Below are 22,994 nucleotides of genomic sequence, written 5' to 3'. Positions count from 1 at the left end.
ATACAAGCCCGCATTTCGTCCCAATAGTCAAGACTGAACCGTGCGGAAGTCCCGCTTCCTTTATACACATTTTCTAATGTACTATACAAAAAAACAACATCAAAACGTGATTCTCTTTTACTTGCCGGATGTGTTTGCTTTTTTCTCCTTCCTACCTTTGAAATTCTCGAATCATTCTAGGAAGCAGTTCTAGCTATCTAACGAAGCGATTCTCTTTCATTTCCCGTTCCTACGCACCGGTTCCCGTGACGCTCGTGAATCCTAACCGCACCCGTATTTCTCGTGTCTCGACCCCGGAAACGCGCTGAAACATTCAACCGACCTGAATTCTTGTCCTAATGAATCAGAAACGCTGTCTCGTCTCGTCTAATCATCCAATCGACGAGAACAGCACGCGCGCACCACTATCGCAACGCGATGCGACGGCGACATCGCATGCACTTTTTTCGTCGTCGTCGCCGCGTTACACTATTGTTTCATTGTTCTTTTTGCCGCCGATCGTACCAAATAGGATGTGCATGAGCGACGAGTCGCAAACAGCGACAAGACGATCTTTTCACGCTCGAATTTATGGATATATCCGCTCGTATCATTCGTTCGTCGACCGCCCTCACAACGGCGCCCACCCACCCACGTCAGCCATCTATCCGATCGTGTTCCTCGACCACTCAACCTATCACATCCTTTCGCTCTCTAGCGCTGCGACATGCTCGTCACTTACTTGCTAGTTGTACTGTTCCCGTTAGCTAATGCAGGTTGGTGGCGTTTCCTCCTTATCAGCTGTTTGGATTTTCCAGTGACACTCATTCAGACATTTACGCGATCGGAGGAGAACTATGAACTTATTATTGTTACGAGAAAGTCACTCAAAATATGCTGTTATCTTGTCAAGATTATTTTAAAGCTCTTTTTTTCAAATTTGATCTTGACTGAACTAATGCATGTTATCAAAGCTGAATGCTTTTTTGTCGATAGTCAAATTTAAGCAACAGCCAAGATTGTTAACAAACTTTCACCTCACGCTAAGGTTTCGGCGTTGTCGCCTTCGCTTTTTTGTATGAACACAATGATAATAAGAAATCTTACGAACAATTTTACGATTTCTAGTAGCTTGGACGAATTGCAGCATATGGCTAATTACCGTGGGTGTGGCTTAATTGCGATTACCTTCTAGAAATAAAGGCGCGGATACAAAATAAAGGATAAGTCCAACCTAACGTAAATCGGAATCTCTGATAACAGTTTTCCATTACTGTAAAACTCACTGTCATAGTACAATCCTTCACGAAAACCGCAAAACTTGTCTTTTGCTTGAGGCAGCGTACTCCAATGACAAAATCTTAACTTCTTTTCCTTTCCAATAAACTTTTGAGAAATATCGCTTAGTATCAGTGGCAATTGCTTTCTCCAAGTTTTTTCTTATTGTTTTCTCTAAAGCAGAAAGACCTTAAAAACGTAAGGGTGGAATTTAAAGTGAATCATACTGTTTAGGACGAATATTCGAAAAATGTTGATAAAATGGGGAAAACAATTCCGACCGATGTTTTCGAACTTGCTTCAAAGGAGCTTCCTTATTTTTAGCCGAACCCTTTGTCTTTGACTGTATACGAAATTTCTGATGATTCTCTAGTTTATGATTATCTTATATGGAAATAAAGAAAACAAAAACAAACAAAAAATAAATGATTAATAGTATAGCATAAAGTAAACAAATAATGAACAAAGATATAGATATATTTTTTCACTTGTTTTAAAACATAGTCCTCTCGGTTATCCCTCAGTGAAGATTTGTTTTTTGTGTGATATGTGAATTATCGTAACATCTCGTTAAGAAATTGACGATTGATGGATCTATTCAGAAAATCAAGGTTAATCCTCCTGTAAATCCATCATTTGTTTTTTTCTGCGATGATTCGAAAAACATAAAAACTCTTGAAATCCATCAAATCAGCGATTGAGAATTGGAGCAATGTCAGGAAACGTTTATTCGCTATTTTTTCCCCTCTAAGCGCTGATTAACAAACATGAAAATATCCAGATAAGTTGTAGTGACGTCCAGAAGAGCGCGACGTTCTGTGACCACCTTGAGCATACTTCATGGGACTAAGAAGCGGCAAAGAACATAGTGCGTGTGTCATTTCTAATCAAGCTTCTGTATATCAGCGTCGATATGCGTCCTATGCGTCAAGTTATGTTTGGAATACGCCGAAGTATGAACGCATCGTCTAGGCAAGAGTTATCGGAAAAAGTACAAAATAGAAGGAAAAAGGAGAGAACTGTGAGCTGTAGAAAAAGTAACAGATTTTGCGGGGTGGGAGGAGACTAAATTAAAATTCAAATCTGTTAGGTTGCTTTAGTTTTCACCACATTCACATCATTTCCGAGCTAGTTATGAAATAAACTGTGAAGCAATGGTCAAAACTATTATATGAGCAAATTTTAGATGCAAGAAAATTCCGAGCAGAAAAAAAATAAACTGTGATTTGACCGACATTGTGACGTAGGATCATGCAAAGAAAATTGTAAAGTTGTGGAAAACTCTTAAGAGAGTTAGGAATTTATCATTCGTCCGGCGAAAACAGACATATATGGAAACTAGGCGGACAAGGACCAATGGTAGGAATTTTCCTCCGCGACTCCGATTCGCATTTCACTTCAGGCCAAACAAGTGTTTCTTCCAATTGTGGTTAATAAGCTAGTACCAGATCAGTATGGGAGAATAAAACACTGACTGCATCGGTTGTTGTTCCGTGATTAATTGTCTAGGTCAGCTGGTGCCTTTGTAAAATAATACGATTTTGTTTCTGCAATTAAATTGAATGGTTACCGCTCTTAAAAGGGTAAAAAACGACAAAGTGTCTGGCGTTAATTAATCCCGCTTGGGATGCGCCCACGCGTTCACTTTAACTCCGAATAGTTCGGCGTTCACAAAGCCTATACAGTGACTACCGAGGGCACCCAATAAATTAAGTCATTGTTTTTATCCTCCCACACAAGTTTGGGACCAATTGGGCGACCCCAGAGTGGTGAGACGCTTGGTTGGCACTAGGACGGTTTCGATCCATCGACGGATCGTGCATTCATAGTGGAACCGCTTATCGACTGTGCTATCCCAGCTTTCCACTCTAAAATCTAATAGCGATTATTCAGCGTATTTGGTCAGCTTTTTGATAAAATAAAAGAGTAAATTTTCAAAGTACAACGAGAAGCAATTGATCATCAGAAATTTTAAAGATGAGGGAAGGCTCAGATGTATAATAACAGCCCTAAATAATTGCGGGACTACCGCAGAAGTTCTTCGCATTCTCAGTAAGTGCAGGGCAAACGGACAGCATTCCGTTGATTTTTGAATAGTTTCATTCGCATCCAAACATCGTAGCTAAATTCGTTGTGAAGCTTAATAAAGTAGACAAAAAGGCGAAGAATTAAATAAAACCAATTATTCGATAACTTGTGCATCGTAACAATGACAGTGGAGTAAGAAACGTGCTGTCCTCGTATGTCTGCACTCATGCATGCATAGATAACACAAATGGAGCTAATTATATCTGAGGAAGCGCGTGAATCGTCGCTGCACACATCCGTGGAGTCCGCAGCCGAGGCGGCCGGCTGCAGTGCCAGTAAACCAGCAGCTCCATTGGCGGTAATCTGAGTATCGCTCGCTATCCGCCAACACCATGCCCACTCTTATCCAGAATGTAATCAAATCGAGCGTTTTTCTACAGATCCAGCCATTACTCATATTTTTCCATGCCGAACGTATCGGCGACAGCTACCATTCCATGCAGTCATTTTGAATTCAAGTGAAGTTACTGTGGATTTTTGGTCAACTATAGGTATATTTGTAGTTTTGTTATATTTGAACAACTGCCTTGTTAGCGGTTTTTTAAATCTTTCATCGTTTTTAAGTGAGCATCTGACTATTTTAGAGAGCTAGGGAATTTCTCGTAAGGATTGCTAAAATTCTGAGCTCTTACTCTAACAAGGACCCCTAAGGTTCGCCTGGATCTCCTTTTAGCAATGAGTCTAAAAAAAGGCAACGTTTATCTTCTTATCACTGACTTCACAGATCAATAGAGTCGGATTCTCTTCTGAAAAATTTACTAAATTAAACTAAAATCACTAAACTCTAGTTAATTCTCTTCTATAAATCGATGAAAAAAAATCTTTTAAGACGGCTACCTCTCTATAAGACTCATTAAAAGCCAGGTACCCTTAGCCAAATGTTAATCTGAACCAACTTCTTGGATTTCTTTACTTAAATTCCAGAGATATTTTTTGTGACTTTGGATTTTGATAGCTTGGACTTCAAACGGTCTTCTTAGCAAAAATTTCAACAACATGAATGAACAAATTTTATCAATGGTCTTGCATGCACAACTTAAAATTTTGAACTACGTAGGCAGCGCTAGTATCAGTAGTTTCTTTTAATATTCATTTTTCGGGAAGGGCCTGACCTTGTTTTACTAGACGTACCATCACCATTTTCTTCCACTTCTTTTTGTTTATTCTTCTTCTTAAAAGGCAATCCCTAAGGTTATTGAGTAAATAAGTACAACGGGAGAACGTTTAGGATTTTTTAAAGTGCCTTTTAAGAACATTTAGGATAACATTACCCAACATTCAAGGGCCATACTTATGAGTTGTGTAAAAAAAATGAGAAGAAAAATCTATTTCAATCTGAGCTGCTGCTTCAAATTCATCTTTCCTGAATATTTAGGGTATTCATTTTCTTCAAATTCGAGAAAATCATATTTCTCTTTTTTTATTTCTAGTCACAAAAATAATCATAAGATCATTTTCTGGAAAATCACTCAAAAAAAGTGGCCACGCTGATAAAAGTTAAAACACCACAAAATTTCTTACCTCTTCAAATATGAACTTGAAGCATACAATGAAAGCTGACCGAAACCACCAGAACCACTTGACAATGCGGTTCAAGTGTACTTGACTTTTCAAAACAAAGAAGAAAAAATTGTTCGCGGAAGAAAATGAAAAAGCAAGGAATTTTTCGAGCTAAAAATTACAGTAGTGATGGCTACATGTGTGATTTAGGAGGATGAAAAGTGCGTATTAGAGGTTCTAATGTCGCGAATCTGATAAAAAGCAAAAGTAATTGTAGACTTTTTCCTGCTTAGCAACTATTGATTGGGAAGTTAAGTGCTTGCTTAAAAAACATTTTCTATCTATATCTAAAGTCTATCTAAAGTCTATCTATAGTCAGTATTATTGGAAAAATTTTACAATGCTCATTATTTGCGCTGCTTAGTCGAAAAAAAAAACAAGCAGAACCGAAATAATCTGTTTAGAAAAGATATGTTCAATTTCAGCAAATAGTGTCGATATGTTATTCTTAGGTACTATTCCTCCCTACTATCTTGTAAAGTGAGGTCCCATGTGGGACGTGTCCTACATTACATTTCCAAATCTTACCAGAAATATGACTGCAGAAAAAAAATTAGAAGCAGTTCGATTCAGGAATGCCCCTCAAATCGTTATATTGTAACGAAACCTAATAAGTTCTTAGGATAAAACTGAAATATTTTAGTTTGAGGTAGAAATTTTAATGAAGTGTAATTATATTGTCATACATTCTCGAGCGAAAAAAAAACAAACCTCTTTTGTCTAAAAAGAGGGAAATATCAATTTATTCGTCGACTAATCAACTTCAAAAAAAAAACCTTTTCTTTGTTTTTCCTCCTACCCTTCTCCTTTCTTTTTCCTGAAATTCCCTGGAATTGTACACAATAGTCTATTTGTAAGGTACTAAATTGAGTACCACAAATAAAATTCCGTTAATAAGTGGATATATGAGAATTGGTAATAGTGGTGTTATTAATATAGTGTTTAGTCACGAATGGGACATTCTGAAAAGTGCCCTGTTTAGTGTAAAGAGGAGCTGATTGCGAGTTCGTTACGAAAGATTACTGTCGGTTGTTTTTCGAATTCTCAATTTCATGTGATGGAAAACAGTGTCAAGGATAATGTAATAATCATAGCTAATATAATATGCATGCATAAGAGATAATATAATATGTAGGTGAGGGGAAAAAATCTATTGTATGTTAAATAATTGAGTACTAGAAGTGCAGATATGTTGATTAGCGAAATCCTGTTTGCAATTAAGTTTACTAGCGGAAAGTCGTGATACTACCACCAGATTTCGTTTCGAGACCGCTCCATATAAGACTGTTCATTGGGGCATTGGTAAAACTACATTTAGGACCAATCACACTGTACTTCGAACATTAGGAACGAATGTGTTTTGTGGAAAAATTGGTTTAAATAATCGTGAAAAATTCCACAGTTGGTTCTTTAAAACTTCCTTCTGCACTTTTCTTTGAACTTCACACAATTTATCTTCTTTTTTTGAAATGGTTCTTATGAATAAATGTGCGGAAAGAAGGTCCTTTCTATGCGAGAACATCTAGATCATCGTTTCTTGTCTTAACTTTCGCCTTTGAGCTCGATTAGGAACAAAGTGGTTCATAAATCTGAACGTTTCTAGCGAACTGAATTTTTAATAATTCTACTCATATTCTAGGTGAAGAATTACTTTTTAGTACAATTGAATCAGGAAAAACTGTGCAATTTTATTCCAGGTTAATTGTTAGGAGTAAAAGACAGTTTTTTCTCCTTTCGAAGAGTACTCTTCCAACATTTAATTGCGCGCAAGTACGTTTGAAGTCCATTCATTTCTAAATCAAACTTTCTACTTTTTCAAACAATGAAGGACTGACAAATCATAATTAAAAGGTGGATTGGCACGTGAAAAAGAAGAATTTTGCAAGAAAAAAACGACGCTTTGACGTTCCTTCCATAAATCTTTTTTTCCCTTCCCCCCCTTCTCTCTCCTTTCCTTCTCTTTCCTATCTTTCCTTCTTCTTAGCAGATTCTAAATGTACATTTTACTTATGCTATTCCGACATGAAAAATAGCCTGAAAAGCTTGTGTACAATATGACCATGGGGAAAACTTCCTATTTTTCTGTTTATTTCAAAGAGGATTGTTCTAGCTTCTTTTAGAGTTAAAATGTTGAAGATAAAAATACACCTATAGTATTTTAGACTCACACTACAATTTAAAGGTTTGCCGCAACAATAATACATACAATACAGTAGCAATGATTCGAAATATCAAAACGATTTTCAACAAGATCATATGATTAATCGATTTTCCGATATACTGATCGTAACATCAAATTTACAAAAATGTCCGTTTCGAATTGTTTTGCTCACATATACATGACTGGTTCAGCTATCATTCCCAGATGAATAATTGGGTGGATAAATTCACAAACATATAGGTAAAGTTAAAGTTAATGCAAAAATATTTATTTTTTCGTTGGATGACGACAGGAAGAGAACTTAAGCGATGGGAAAAAATTTCATCGTAAGCAATTAGTGAGGAATCTTGTATGTGCAATTAATTACTTAATCAGCGGTCCAGACAATAAAATGGCAGGATAATTAAGGATTCAATGTAGAACCTTTAAACCAACGAAATAAGGTTAGGGCACTATCTTTCAAAGTGTACTGCATCAAACATAATTTTAAATGAAATTAAAATATCTAATTAGGACCTGATTAGGTAAACAAACAATTAGCTAAGCGAATCCAGAGTGTGATAGAAAAAGTGAATGCGTCTGTTTCGGCTAAATCCTCATGACAGAATTGTGTCGAAAGCGTTGCGATTATACATTGATCGATTTGCGGAGATCATTTCGGGGACTTCATTTCACTGTACAAATTAATTTCTCTAGAACAAGTGAGGATGCACAATGAAGCAATTAAACAGTTTCCAGGAGGAGTTGAGAAGAAAATACCAGAACAACGTCATAAAAGCACCGCTAATGTCCTGCTATTCTGCCGCTATTCTATTGAATAGAAATCAAATTAATCGTTCTTTTAACTCTTTGTCGACAGCTCGGCTCATTTGTTAGTCGACCACTTTCCAAAGGTAATTTTTCATGATTTCCCAACTTTTGAGAGTTATTTTGTTCCTAATGGGTTTAGTGTCCTTGAATACGATACGAATATAGCTCGCAAAAGTAGGATTGGCTTTTTCTAGGCGCCAGATTCGCAAAAAAGCGCGCTGTCGTCAATGGGTTAACAATGAAATTTCCCATGAAACATTGTTTTCGGCTATTTTGGAACACTTAGATTTCCACTTGATTGAATCTGGATCTCATCTGATTATCCTAGTCCGTAAACAGAAAGCTAAGCAAATTCAACTTGTGAAGGGAACCAGAAAATAGAGAAGTGGGCATGATCCTTTCGAGCAAGCAAGAACACCTACTAAACTGTCATCAATCGGACAGCGAATGGTCTGATGAGGGAAAATGAGGACATGGAACCTCCGAGCTAAACTCTAAATGAAGGGAATCGCCTCTTTAGCCACTCAGCCGATAATAATCGGATGTGTAACCAAAAATTATGATTAATAACAGTTTCTTGAGTCATAGACTCAGGAAATTACTACAACGTTTAATTAATGGACCACTTATATGATGGCGCCACTAGTTTCTCAAAAAAAATTCTAGTAAAAATGCGAAGTGACATAGTCAAACTCCTGAAAGAGACTTCAGCTCAGTTCCTAGTCATAATAAACGACTTGTTAATGCTATCCGGAAGGGCGTCACAATAGAAATCGGAAAGTCCAACGTAATTTTCGCGATTTGCGCTTCACAACCAATAGAAATCACTTCACCATCTAGCCGCCGCATCCCACCATTTTAAAGAATAAAAAATCGAAGAGATAAATCTAAAAAAAATCTAACTCTGCAAAACATACGTTGATGTGTGACAAAATCCGTCAGCGTGTTGTTAGCACTGCTTTTGGGCGGGCTCACCGAGGAGGACATGCGGCAAAGAAGTCCGTGCTTTTTCCGGCGGATCGCTCCGCTGACGCTGAGATTGTTAGCGACTGGTTGAGTGGTGAGCTGTGCTGCAGTGTGGATAACCAGTGATTCTCTCGTTAGCACATTAGGAAGTATGCGATCAAAGCAACGGCCCCTACTAATGCGATTAAGGAACTGCTTATTCTAATGAGCTGTAGGCAGCCGACATCCGAAGGATGTTTAGAGACGATAGAGGAGGGCGGAATGGAATTTTTCTCAATAATATAAAAAGAACAAGTGTTTGAAGTGCTTTCCCTTGATCAACCCCTTGCGTCATCATATCGGACTTCAATTCAGATGTTGCTTGAGGTTTATGAACCCCGATAGCGCCTATACAATGATTAGCATGAGCTAGACGCAGAATATACGAGTCTGATACCTGCCTGAGGTGGCCCTATGTGAACTAAATGGTATCAGGCACTTGTGTATACCCTCAGGGCACGAACGATCTATATAACTTGCACAGTTATATGGCGGAAGTTACCTATACACTGTCTGTCCTGCACACACTGCCAAAGCCCAATCCAAATAGGTGAAATTCGGAGAGGGACCATGGAATCTTTGGTAACAACACTCCGTTTCGTGGTGCTGAACTGGCTGACAGTGCTAGTTCTCGGGTTAGTCGATGCCGATAGGGATTTCAAGCGAGACCACAGTTCTCCCAGGATATGGAACAGTGACGAATGGATGGAACCTGTTCGAGCTCCTGCTGCAGATCGAGAAAATTGAGCAGAACCGTATTCAAGAACAACAAGCTTCAGCGAAGATGTGAGCAACCGCATCAGGCGATAATCCCAGCCCGCCGGTTAAGTCAAGTCAAAAGCAGGAGCTAGAAGATGTACCATGTCGCTGTACACCTCGTGGAAAAATCTAGCATGAATTCTTTGATCGCGAGGAGATGAAAAGCTCAGCTTCCTCACGTGATATTGGACTGTAGACCGCGCAGTCTAGGGGCTATTCTTTCACCACACTGCTGTGCACCGTCTTTTAGCACTGTACACCTACTCGATTCAATATCGGGTGTAGCGCAATGGGTAAGAGGTCCGCGGTGGCCGCACGGTCGATGTGCAAAAAAAATGCTCACCTAATGAATCTTTCATTACATTCTGCATTGACATTTAAATTGTGCGCTTCGGCAACCCCTCTGTTACCTTCGTAATATCGGGGCTTTGATGGGAGAATAACAATTAATTCAGTACTCATAAACCTTCTCCAAATGTTTTTTTCGGGACATAATGGGGATTCTTGAAAATAATTCGGCTAATGACGCACATCTGAGAGGAACAGCTAGAGATATAATAGATTATAGGTACTATCACACCACAGCATAATTCCTTTGGATTTTCCGGAGATTTTGATTTTTTAAAGCTCTAATCGCTATGTTTCACAAATGAAATCAACTACATGAAGAGTTGGCATAAGTGCAGCCAGCAATTACTGTAATTACATGATTTTCCATGGGAACAACCATCTTTTCGTTGAAGGATCTGCAATTCTCCTGCAAACCTTTGCAAAAGATGACAACGCTTGCAAAGTTTTCACATTTTCGTAACCTTCTGCGTGAAGGTTGAAGCTCGAAGAAAGAAAGTTGATTTTGGTTGTTACAATTGTTACAATTGTTACATACATACACTGTAATAGGGATTGGAGCGAATAATAATAATAAGCAAAATGACAGCAAAACACTCATAATATTACTGTTAACTGAATAAAGGATGAAACTACATGAAGTACTAGCGTCTAAATCCATTTGGGATGCAGCAACGCGTTTAACTGTACATAATTCGTAATCGTTGAGGTTTTGGAACTCGTGTTGGCATACACAATTACTTGTAGGGGCCAGCCGATGATCAAGTCGGTGTTTTTATTGTCCCAGACAAGTCTGGTACCAATTTATCACAAGGAGAGATGAAGCGGTTGGCACCAGAGCGGTTTGGAACCATGGACCATGTGGCTACAACGGACCTCTAACCGACTGCGCCACACCCGCCACATATTACTTTTGCCAGGTTGCAAAATTGAAATTTATAGATATGCAAGTAATGAGCGTTGGTGTGGCGCAGACCGTTGGAGGTCTGCTGTAACCATACGGTCGATGATGGTCGAGCCACCCTTCAGGTATTTAGCTGTGGTAGGATGGTCGTCCGATCCTAATGCTGTGAAGAAGGCGATATTGCCGAAACGTTAGCCACGAATAAAGGATTATAACAACCTCGTGTCCGGGACAATTAAAGAGAACAAATACTGAAACATCACCATGCCGAGGTTGACTAACAGTCGCACATGGAACCTATGTTAAACTAGCATTTGCCTTCTCAAGTTTAGCCGGATACGAAACTGCTATAATCTTTGATTTTTTCGGCAACCTTCCGTCAGCATTTTCCCGTGGAAGTTAGCCGAGCTCACTAAAATGCATGAAATGAAAGCCATCACACAGATATGAAGGAAACATGTACAAAACACATAAAATATATCCTTGCTGCATGTAATACAATTCCTTTGCACAAAGATTTGCATACAAAATACTGGATTGCGTAAATGTTCGGTAAGTATCCATGTTACTTCTGATTAGAAAGCTAGAAGAAATGGCGAAAAAAAAACCTTCTCGAATCTTTCTTGCACGGCATGCCGTAGCTTACTTACTAAAGCCCAAATTTGCCGCTCCTTCCATGAAATTTGGTTTCAAAAAGAACCGGAGTCTATGTATAATGTAACTGAGTAAGATAATAGTAGCCGGAATATGTTCAGCAGGTGAATACAGTGCCTTTTCGAATGATGACAGGAAGAAAGAAGTGAGTATGTGTGTAAAGCAGAAAAGAGCGTGGGATTGGGTAGGCGCTTAGCGGTCGCACCTGTGGAGATGCTGGATGCCGACTACGTTCAACTTGAAATTAACATTCATCTTTTTTACTTAATCTGGACATGGCTGCTATAACCCTTCAGTCTTAGATAACGTTCCGGATAGTTCGCTTTCTTTAGAGCCCGAAAGGGTGAGATGGAAGGTATTTATCCGATCAAACTCCCCGTCCGCTCAACAGAGAAAGTTCTAAGTCTACTGTTGGATCTCATAGTTACAAGTGGAAGTGCAGATCGTTCCTTAGGATCGGAATACTTCTCTGCTGCTGCTAAATACTTGCGGTGAACTGACCAGTCAAACAACAAGCTTGAAAAGGTACGAGTTCCCGCGTGCTATAGAAGGATCCCCTCTGCGATTCATTTGTTAGAATGGATCCAAAATCCACTCTAAGAGAACCTCCAGGACCTCTTTACCGCGTCATGTGATTTCCCTTTTGCCGTCCGGGTCTTTTCGGCGAGCACAGTGTATGCTGCCATTTCTCCTCTGTATTCGTCATAGCACCGCTTACAAAAATAACCGATAAACAACACGGAAGCGCATGCGATTGCTTTCCTCATTATCCGGACATATCTTGCACTTCGGCATAAGGCAAGTACTTGGGTGATTGCGCGTGAGCCTCTGCTCCGCTTGCGGGGATGCTCTACAATGGCTACAGACTCTAAGTTGAATTATTCTCAAAACATTTAACAGCTTATTTACTGCAGTACATTAGAAAATATGAAATTTCAACGGAAAAGTTGAAGATATGTACAGAGAAATTTCAGCAGAAAGAAGAAGAATAATAAATGATACGTTCAGGGAACAATTACGAGAAAAAACGAGTGTTATCCAAAAAAGGCAGCTCTAGTCATTTAAGTAATTTGCATAGAATTTTAGAGAACTTTGCATGACTTAGTAAACACATACATTCAAATGAGAGGGAGTCTAATGTTACTTCTGCTATGGTTATCACTTTCTTTCAAGTTTAATTCCATAATTTGAAAATAGTGTATCGAGAAAGATTCAACGTGATGTGATAGCTGTTAAATTCGTTGATTTGTATCAATTCACTTAACCAACTACTCATTTTCTTCGTTATTTTCCTTCGAAGCTCCACATTTCTGTCCTTATTTTTATTCCCTACTTTCCACCGATGTAGTGGCTGGAGAGCAGTTGGTGAGAGGTTTGGTTGCGATTGCAAGGTAACGGATAGTTTCAAGCCACGCTAGACCGCAACCATGATGAAGTCATTGAATTGCCAACAAACTTGTATGCGAAAATGAAAACACTTCACTTGATTAATAGGATGGGCCCCAACAAGTTATTCTGTAGACTGCACACGCTCGTAAACCTCGAACGATCCTGGATTGAAGTGAAAGACATCTTCCCGTATGCATTGATTGTGCAGATCATCCTCCATCATTTTCCCTTGTCCCATCGTTTCTCTAGTACTTGAGAAGCTCACCTGCGTCGTTCAGGTCAAGACCTACAGTTACCGTATTCAGCGACAGAGAAAAGCGTGAATCTCGCGTTTCTTCAACATATTCAGCTCATCAATATTTAATATAATATGAAGAGATTCCCCTCGTGCTCAACTGATTTTTTTCGCCCTCAACCACCCATCGATCCAAATTTTCTGTATATTCTCTCTCAAACGTGCTGAAACATCAGAATATAACAAGTTGATCAATACTTTACAGAAGTACAGTTCTTGCTCAGATATTTTGCTCACCCTTCGCATTCTTTTCCTGCTCATTTGTAGTGCTCGACTCATTCACAACCAAATGTAACCAAAAATTATCTCTGGACTATTCTATCACTTTTTTTTCGTAGCTCAATCATAAGGGTCGGTGCAGGCAAGTAGGGTGTGCAAAGAACCGTAGCACGGTGATAATGATAGTCGAGAGCTGATTATTCAAAAAGTCAACAAAAAACAATCCAATACGCGGGAATACAGAAAAGGAGTGAATGATTATGCGCTGAAGGATTATCGATTTCTTTTTAAAAAGAAAACATGAGTGGCAATTTGCGTGATAAGCAATAAACATGGGATTGTTTAGTGAGCATAACTCCTGGTTCAAGAGTGATCCTATCTTCCTTTGCGTACAATCCAATTAACAACAATAATTAATTATTCATATATGTAAAGGATAGCCGACATGCGCGACCTCCTCGCAGAGCGACAAGTCAAAGAGACATGAAGCTGACTGAATCTCAAATCGTAGACCAACGAGCAACTAATGCTAATTGTGGTAAGCATTAGGTTACAGAGAACTGCATTATTAATAAAGGTGCGATAAAACAAATGGGCCGTGAATGTTGAAAAATAAAAACAACCCGCCAACGCTGTTTCTTTTTCGAATTTTGAAGAATCCAATTAACAACAAAAGTAACGCCGGAGACTTGAATTTAGTAGATTAAGGTGAATTTTTTTTTGTTCGTCGGGTCATGGCTGCCGCAGAATTCCCGAAGGGAATCCTTCTTAGAGGTAATTGTAGCATTTTTCCTGAACGTAGTCTACGAGTTAGGTGTTGAATAGTGTTGCGGCCCATAACTGGCCTCAGCACCAATCAAAGAAGCGTCTCTACGTATGTGCTTCGCATTTGCTCTTTGTGGATACCATTCAACATAATTCCCTTATCGCCATAACCATTGTTTTATTTTCATAAAGGGGGATTCTGTGTCTTAGGTTTTCTTAAGAACAAAGTTTTCTGTAAAATGTTACATTTGCCCATTTGCTGAAGTTCACACGTTGCGATCGGTATATTGGAGCAACTGATGCAACGACCACCTCTAATTTCTGTCTCAGAGGATCCATATATTCAAAAGAAAGAGTTTCACCAATTATCATTCTATTTTAGTTGATGCGGAAAAATGTGGTTGTATATATTCCGGACTGGGGTACTGTGACTTCATGACAGAGAAGCAAATTGAAAATTACTCCAGCAATCCATAACCAATAATAAAGTCACGTCCCTCCAGACTACAAAGCTGATTGTTTCCTTATATTTATTAATATTACTCCTTAAATAACATATGTAATATTGTAGACTGAATTCTACTGTAGTAGCAAAATAGAAATAATCAATATTTGGATGAGCTGCTTTTATTAATTTTAAAATCAAACGTAATCAATTATTAAAGTCGAAACTTCTAAAGAAAAACATAATTAGAGGTCCCACTTTAAAAATGCTTATTTAGAGAATACTGTATGCATAATGATATAGGTATTCACTAACTAACGAACTGCAACTGGTATCTGCATGGGCGTTAGCCGGGAGAGATTCATGAAGGAAAATCGTTTCAAGGAATATTCGTGTGAAATTCTCACGACTATACTCCATGAAAGAGAGACTGAAAAATAACAATCACCGATCTCATCTCATAATATCCGTGGAATATACCTACGATAGCATTCCCCTGAGATTGATGGCTAATAGAAGTTAGAAAAGTCTACGTCCTCTCATTTTGCTGATATTTTTGGGGAAAAAAAAACAAAATATAGACAAATCAATATGTGTTAATGTTGATGTAATAATTAATGTAATTGAATACGATGTCGAATGTAATGTAATTGAATACGATGTTGAAAAATCTAAGAATCTTGCGTATCTATGTGTTTTTTCTCCTTTGCTATATATTTCTAAGCTCACTCCCATTTCACTTTTTAACAGATTTAATTTTCAGCTCCTCGTTCCTCGCCGGTCCATGTTCAAATAGAAACAGACACATCGAAGGTGAGTACTGAGTAGGTCAAAAACTAAAACCTACGCATATGTTGCGAGTTACTTAACGCCAAAATAGAATCAGTACGGTTGCATTTAATTATTTAATGATGCACGCTTGTTTTTGCTGTGAGCATCTAATATGACTAAATCTAAAAATGATATGCGACGTCACGTCATTTTTTCACGGTTGCATCTGGATTTGTACCGTCTTCAACTATTTAACTGAATACACACAAATTTTATTTATTCAAGTTGAAGGTTAAGAAGAAGTGGCGCCATTGTTTTGTTCCTTGACAACAACGTACTTTTTGCATCACAGTTTTTTGTCTAGTACGTTTAACGAGGATAGTAATTGTCCTGAACTTTTTGATGAAAAAGTCCTCCTTAGGCAGCAGTCTTCGATGTTTCTTTAGAAACAACTAGAGTAAGGAAGTGAAAAAAGAAGTACATAAAAGTAAAAGTGGAGTCAAAATTTAAAAAATGAAAGAAAAAAGAATGGAATAAAAAAATAAGAAGAAAGCAACAAAGGGAATGTTCGTCAACTATTAAGCTGGGCAGAAAGTCTTATCACCATTTGTCATTTTTTCTGCTTTATTTTTTTAACTCAGCTTACAATGAAAATTAATAGGTAATATAATCACCATTACTAATTACAACAGTGTCCCACCTAATCAGCATGTCAGCGATCCCTTTCTCCAAGAACTGGGAGAATGCGAGCCGAGGAAGCCGCTGACCGCTGTTCGACCTCTTCAGATTTGGTGAAGATTTTCTCCGCTAGGTAAGCTTTGAGGCGCCGGAATAAGTCTTGGTCTAAGGGGACAAGGTTGGGAAAATAGTATGGATGGGGCACCGTGTCCCAGCCTATCTCCTCCAGTGTTTCATGGATCTTTTTAGCTACGTGGGGCCTAGTGTTATCTTGGAAGAGCTGCACCGAAGCTCGTCCCAGCCGCTTTTCTAGAACGGCCGATGCGAGCTTGTAGCGTATATGGAACCGGTGACGGTGTGGCCTTGTGCGAGCAGCTCATAAACTAGCATTCTCCTCTAATCTCAGAAGCAACAAAAGAGAGACTTCTTGGGGTGGAGGTCCGCTTTGGCTTGCGTCGGCGGGTCCACTAAAGGGATCCACACGGCACGGTGCGCATTAGAGTCGTAGAGGACCCAACTCTCATCTCTAGTAATAAAATCTTCGAGAAACTCCTTTCGATGGGGGGGGGGAAGAAGGAGAGATTGACAGATTGATACCCGGGTAAACCGGATGCCAACCGTCAAGGTGAGAGGGATCCATCCAGACAGCACTTTCTGTAGCCGATGGCCTGGAGGAGACTGACGGCTGTTGAATGGCTACACCCGAGTCTCGTTGCAAGACTGCGGGTGTTGATCTCTAGATCCTCTTTGACAGCGTCGAGAATGGCGGAGTCTTTGATGGTATGGAGGCGTCCCGAGTGGGACTTGTCTTCGAAGTCGGCGTCTCCGCTTGCGGAGCGAGCGAACCAGCGCTTGACAGTCCTAATGGTAGTGATATCCAATCTGCTGTTAATGTTGCGGGCTGCTGCCGAAGCTACTCTTGCCTAATTGACATCCTCATTAAAGTTGAGGAAGGCTATGTATACCTATTCTGAAGAAAATCTTCAATTGCAACATGCTGTAACATGGATTCCGCCAAAAAAAACGGACAGTTCTGAAAACTTCGAAAAATGGGTGACAAGACTTTCTGTCCAACCTAATATAACCATCTCTACTCACGAAGAAATGGAATAGCTTCAGCTCACCTCGCAGCTGTTGATAATTTTGGATTCACTTTTTGAACAATTCGGAATTCCAAATTTAGTAAAAATCCTGGTTGTAAAATAAAACTCTTACTTTTTCGAAAATCAGCTGCCTCATGTTTTATGAGGCAAATTGAAATGATATTAAACTACGAGTTAAGCACATAGGTATTCTTGGTCTTTGCTACTGCTTTCTACGAAATGAGAACAACTCAGAGTTTTATGTGTAAAAGATATTGTTGTGATTCTTTTGTGACTTTCTTCATACAAATTTAGAAGCAACTGTTTTCTCGTATTCATTCTTTTCTGGATATTGATCACTTTTAGTAGAGTCGAAAGCCTTCGAGAAACGTTGAAAATATACAAAACTTTTTTTTGCCACAGTAGTTCTTCCCGCAGTTGATGTTTTCCCCCATTACGATGTGAATAAAATGAAGTAACGAACGACCCTGACTGAGGTTTCACCGGAACACAAAGAGAAGGAGATATCGCAGGATTGAGTGGCTTACCGTTGTTGAATGTCTTTTTTTCAGTCTTTTCATCTTGGCCCCTATGATCGTACCCGATTCGACCTGATCGAGCAATTTCACCCACTACAAACAGCAGCGTTGGCTACAGGTGAGCATCGACTATAACAGATGCAATTGCAAATGAGTCCTGATGTTTTTCCCTCCCTAAAAAATACAACTGAAAAATTATGACATTAACTCCTCTAGCACCCAACTGCAGATTGTCAGATCCTGCAACGTCATTCTTCTGTAAAGTCTTCTAAGATCATCCTTCTATGCATAAAACTAGCACACATTCGTTTTAAGGAGAACAGTTGAAACGCCGAGCAGAGGGAGTAAAGTCAGTACAACCTCAACCCACTGAAGAGAGTGAGGCCGATTCACCGCTACATGATGGCAGCACTGACCACGCCACACAAACATCAGGTCTTCTTCGTGAGTTTTTTGAAAGACTTCTTCTAGTTGTAATGATTCCTCTCCGTTGTTTTCATTGAAGGAAGTAAATGGGCTAAAAAATAAAAATAAAAATAAGTTAATGGCGCTAAATACGAAATGCACATTATCCTCTTTAAAAATGAAATGACCATAAGGAATCTAAGAAGTAGAAGATTTAGAAAATATTAAATCTATTTTTCCACAATTGCTGCTAGAGTTGTTAGTTTGATTCTGAGAGGATATCACCTGAGAGAGAGGAGAGGTTCTCAGAGAAGTGCAATTTCTTCAAAGTAGATTTCATTATTAAAAGAGTCACTCCTAAGTGTTAGTCAAAATCAAACAAAGTTAGTGTAACCTTGAAGGAATCGCAAGAAGGTAAAGTTTTTAGTCAGCATAAATGTAGTAGGTCCATGATCTGGAAACCAGTTTTCGCGATATGCCTTTTTCACGAATTGTGAAAGGAAAATTTACTTTGCTCAAAAAAATAAAAGGTATATGAAGTTGTTGATTTTTCTAAAACGATTTTTACAATCACATCCATTGCCAGCGTGAATCAGCAAATTGAGGTTAAAGAATTTGTTATTCTTGTGTAAATGATATCCGCAGAGGTAAACAGAGATATCTTCGCCGCAGCGCCTTTAAAGGCTAGGACTTTTTTTAAAAAATAACAAAGAAATAGTAGAAAAAATAACAAACGTCATCTGATATCAATAAAATTGGTAGGGTGACTAGGAGAAGGTAGAGCTGACTGACAATCCGTAACTATGTACCAAACCACGAGCTAATAAGCACTTTTCTTTATTCTTCTTTATTTTGTTTCGCCTCTGCTGTACTTTCCACTGTACTTTTTTTTACTGATTTGTTCTTTTTGCGGCATCGTGGTTTTTCGATAAAATGATTGCGATTCACTCAACAGGACATTGAGTAGGAGTTTTGATTACATCCATTCCTCAAGATTTACAACACGGTCTGATGCAATCTGCATCAACAAGAAGATTTTGGATGTGAATAAACCAAATTTACGACGAGATTTATGACGAATTTTACATTGATGTGCAAGATTTTGCAGCATAGCGTTGGAAAATTAGGCGTAGTTTGTGACGGAATTCACGTTCAAATACACTTTTGCGGAATGGAACAAAAACAATGAACGGAACAAATTGCGGACAAAAAATCATTTTTTTGTTCTTAATATTCCCATACATAGTGAAGAAGGAGGAAAAAAAGGAAAGATGAAGATTTGTTATTTATCATTAACCCAAGGGGATATTCTTTTTTATTCAAGCTGATTTTTGAAAGACCTCTTTCAATCACATCCCCAGATGGTATTGACTCAAACGAAGATTTTGGAGATATCAACTCCACTAGGGCTGGGAAGCGGCGAGGTTGCAGTCAGACAATGCATGAGTTACAGGATGGGCTAAGTGGTAGATCATCTCTACAATGATGGCAGCATTCATATTAGAAAACCACAGGGCGGAATGCATTCTGGCGGCTTGATGAACTCTTTTTTTTACTTCCGCATTTTCCTTTTTTCAGAGACCTCACTGAATTGTGCGTGCGAAAGTGTCAGAGACACATACTAATCAGGTTACCTGAATTTGACAAATAATAACTGTGGAAGTGTTGATACATGGTTGATAGAAGAAGTATTTAAAACAAAACAAAATAGGAATATCTTAGCATAATTTTATCTGTTATCTGTCTTCAATTCATATGGAATATCTTTGAAAAAAATATTTTTGCAACTGATTCAAAAAATCAATGAGACTGCCTAAAAGTGCCCTTCATTGTTGCCGCTTGTAGTGATCGCCCTTTCGAAGCTGTTACTTAGGAACTGGAGTTCTACTTTCAATAATAGTTACCAGATATGCACTTGGTCAAGAAAACACATATACATACATTGAGTCGGACTTAATGGCACATATTAACCGATTTTTGTAAAATATTCTGTCATAGGCGTGAAGTCGATCGAATCGTAAAGCATTGTGTTGAATAAAATCGGAGAAAAGATACGAAAGGAAGCAGAATCACAGAGCGAAAGACAGAAGAACCTGAATAAACCTCCACTCTTTTTATTCTATTTCAAGCATAAACAATTATATCATCTAGAAGATTTATAGGCCTTGTGGATAAGAACGCTTTGTGAGTTTGGTCATAAAAGTAATGTGCAGTTTTAGGCGGAGACCAATATCCCGTCATTATAGATAAGCACTTCCTGTCATTCCTACTAGTAGCGTTGCGCTGTTTGTCTAATAACTCAAACATTGCATCAAAAGCGCTGGTAGAAAAGAAACATGCAAGAAAAAGAAAACACAATAGGAAAATAGAAAAAATTGCGGACCACTGCGAACGATAACGATTCCTATAACATTGCAGGACTTGTTTTTGGTGAATGGAGTGCCTGGAGCGAATGGACACCATGTATGGCTGGTGAACGAAGCCGTGTTCGTGCTTGTAGCTCTAGAAGACCAGCGCTTCGAGTAATCTGCCACGGAGATGCCAAGGAGGTAAGGAAGACAAACATATTTTAACCCGAGAAAACCTCGGAGAATTGATAATTTCCAGGTCCAAAAATGTTTCTCTACATTTGACGCACAAATACCCGTCGCAAAAGATCCATGGACTATCGAACGTGAAATTAGTGGAGATTTCAAAGCATAGAATCGATTTGGCAGCCTTGGGCCAACTGCAATAGCAATGTATTTTCATCACTGTGCTTTATTTTTTTTTCAATCATTCGTCGTTAATTTATTACGATAATTGTATTAATCTCATAAAAGGCTTCATATGTACGAGATTCATTGCATCAATGCAGTTTGTCCTTGATACAGTGGAACCAGAAAAATTAAATAACGTGGAATTAAATAACGCCTCAGATTCAACATTACACAACATAGAGATTAAAGATCTTGTAAATGAGCATCTACTATTGACGGATTCTTGTTCATTGGAGTCCATTCTTCTACTTAGAAGAACGGACTTTAGGTCGGACTAGCCGGATACAATCTGTGCTCACTCGAACACATCCGCAAGATCATTATTGATTCTCTTCATTCAGGACACTTCGGAACGCTCAAAGTAGCTTCATGATTATGATGATGGTCCATGATGGTTCTCTCTAAAACTGCCTTTTTTGTAAAAAAAAATATTGAGTGAACACATGTTATTGACATAGCCGCAATTTTGCAAAAGGTTCTATCCCTATCGCCGCAACAGCATGCGGTCAAACTCATTCCTCCGTGTTCTTAGCGTGCGTACGTTCCTACCTTGTGCTGTTTTTTTTTTGCCGGTTTGTTTTGAGTGTACAAGAATGCTCACAACTGCTTAAACATCGCGTCAGACGATAATATCAGCCCACCGACTCAGTAAAGTAAGTCAAATACTGTTAAAACGACATAAAGCGCGATGCAGTTGCGCAGGCGGCTGCTTTCGAAGCGCTGCAGTGTAGCGTAGCTGTTAAGATCCTGTTGGAACTCTTACTTGCAACACTCGTAGCTACAGCTCGCAATGGTCCAACCTAGACTCCTACAGCTGTCTCTACCGCGCCGCTTCCAGCACAGCCGCTTACGCAACCGCAGCGTGCTTCATTCCGTTCTGACCTTACAATATTTACCTGCCACAGATATCACTAGAGCGATAACAACCTGTTATTCTCGTGGATACGTGGCACGTCCTAGGATGACGGATAGAGGAATAACCGACCTTATGCCTGGCCCAAGACGCAGGTGGATTTAGGGGATGATGTCCCTGTTTTTTCTGTGCATAACACCACTGGATCCCGCACGTCGATCAGGCCAAAAGATTGGAATCAAGTAACTCAGAGGCACAAGAGAGGCGGTTTGGAGTCGGTTTGGAGTTTGGAGTGGACAAACAAGCTCTATGTCCACTCCAGGAGGACGAAACGTCCTCCCAAAACTCATGTGGCTAGAGGTCTGCAACCTGACCATGGGTTATAAAATTATATGCAAAACACAGTAATAGGAAAGAGTCCCCTGTGAACATCGACTCCTTCAAACAACGTAAAACCCGAATCGGACGTTTGCAGATGAGAAGGTTCAACGCCAGATTTGAATATCTCCGTTGTTTACGCTTCAACATCTTGCTGCGAAGAGGAGGATGTCGAGGCTCTCTATATACATCTGGAGACGTTCCACAGAGAAGATCACAGTTTCTACAAGGTCATTGTTGTCAAAATCAGAAAAACGACTGAAAAACTTCGGATCGGAACTCACGGTCTTGAAAGAGGTGGAAGTCACCCGATGAAGGGTGTCATAACGAAATTGACCATATCATCGTCAGTGAATGCGTTGGCTGACGGGTGTCGCTGTTAAACCAGACTTTCACATGGGATCGGACCATCGCCTTCTTCGAGGGAAATTTTCTTTCACATGGAGAAGAGAAAGACGCGAAGTTCACAAAGCGATTTCCCAAGAAAATTTCAGCTGGATCCTCCTCGCTTTGGTTGTCAGCTTTTCAGAAGATACCTTCATGGACAACATCGACGAGAAATACGATCGGCTCGTTGAACATTTTTATGACTGCACGAGAAAGGCTCAGTTCCAAAACCACGAAGAGAAGCCCGTCTTCGGAAACTCTAGAGCTGATACGTCAGCGGGGAGCTGCACGAGCCGCAAGCAACCAAGAATTCACGTCCGAGCCCGCAAAGCATCCCAGAGAAGCGATAAGAGAAGACCATAAGAGAGAAGAGCAGGCATAGCCAGTGGTCTTACCCGTCTTTGCAGATTCTGGCAGCAGAGGCGGCTAAAAGCACTGGCTACGCCAGTCTGAATTTCGCCAATCGTAAAAGTATGTTCTTGA

At 39.3% G+C, this 22,994-nt stretch overlaps 2 protein-coding genes across 3 annotated transcripts; both read left to right on the top strand.

Annotated features, from left to right (window-relative positions):
• Nucleotides 1–706: 706 nt before the first annotated feature.
• RB195_015378 (uncharacterized protein) lies at nt 707–20,837 on the top strand (the record flags this gene model as incomplete). Of its 2 annotated transcripts, XM_064206064.1 has the most annotated exons (7): nt 9,525–9,667; nt 10,931–11,082; nt 15,423–15,472; nt 17,763–17,847; nt 18,045–18,173; nt 20,553–20,683; nt 20,742–20,837. In XM_064206064.1, the coding sequence occupies 7 exons, from the start codon at nt 9,525–9,527 to the stop codon at nt 20,835–20,837; spliced, it is 786 nt and encodes a 261-aa protein (XP_064061945.1). The 2 variants fall into 2 exon arrangements, with proteins under 2 accessions (XP_013301177.2, XP_064061945.1); XM_013445723.2 differs by lacking the exons at nt 9,525–9,667; nt 10,931–11,082 and adding an exon at nt 707–755.
• A 1,641-nt stretch (nt 20,838–22,478) lies between these two features.
• RB195_015377 (uncharacterized protein) lies at nt 22,479–22,874 on the top strand (the record flags this gene model as incomplete). The annotated part of the gene is made up of 1 exon (XM_064206063.1): nt 22,479–22,874. One exon carries the CDS (start codon nt 22,479–22,481, stop codon nt 22,872–22,874), a length of 396 nt encoding a protein of 131 aa, XP_064061944.1.
• Nucleotides 22,875–22,994: the final 120 nt, after the last annotated feature.

This window comes from Necator americanus, chromosome V, assembly GCF_031761385.1.
Source record: "Necator americanus strain Aroian chromosome V, whole genome shotgun sequence".
NCBI classification, from domain to species: Eukaryota; Metazoa; Nematoda; class Chromadorea; order Rhabditida; family Ancylostomatidae; genus Necator; species Necator americanus.
Note: the sequence above shows the minus strand (reverse complement) of the source record. Positions and strands in the feature narration are given on the sequence as shown.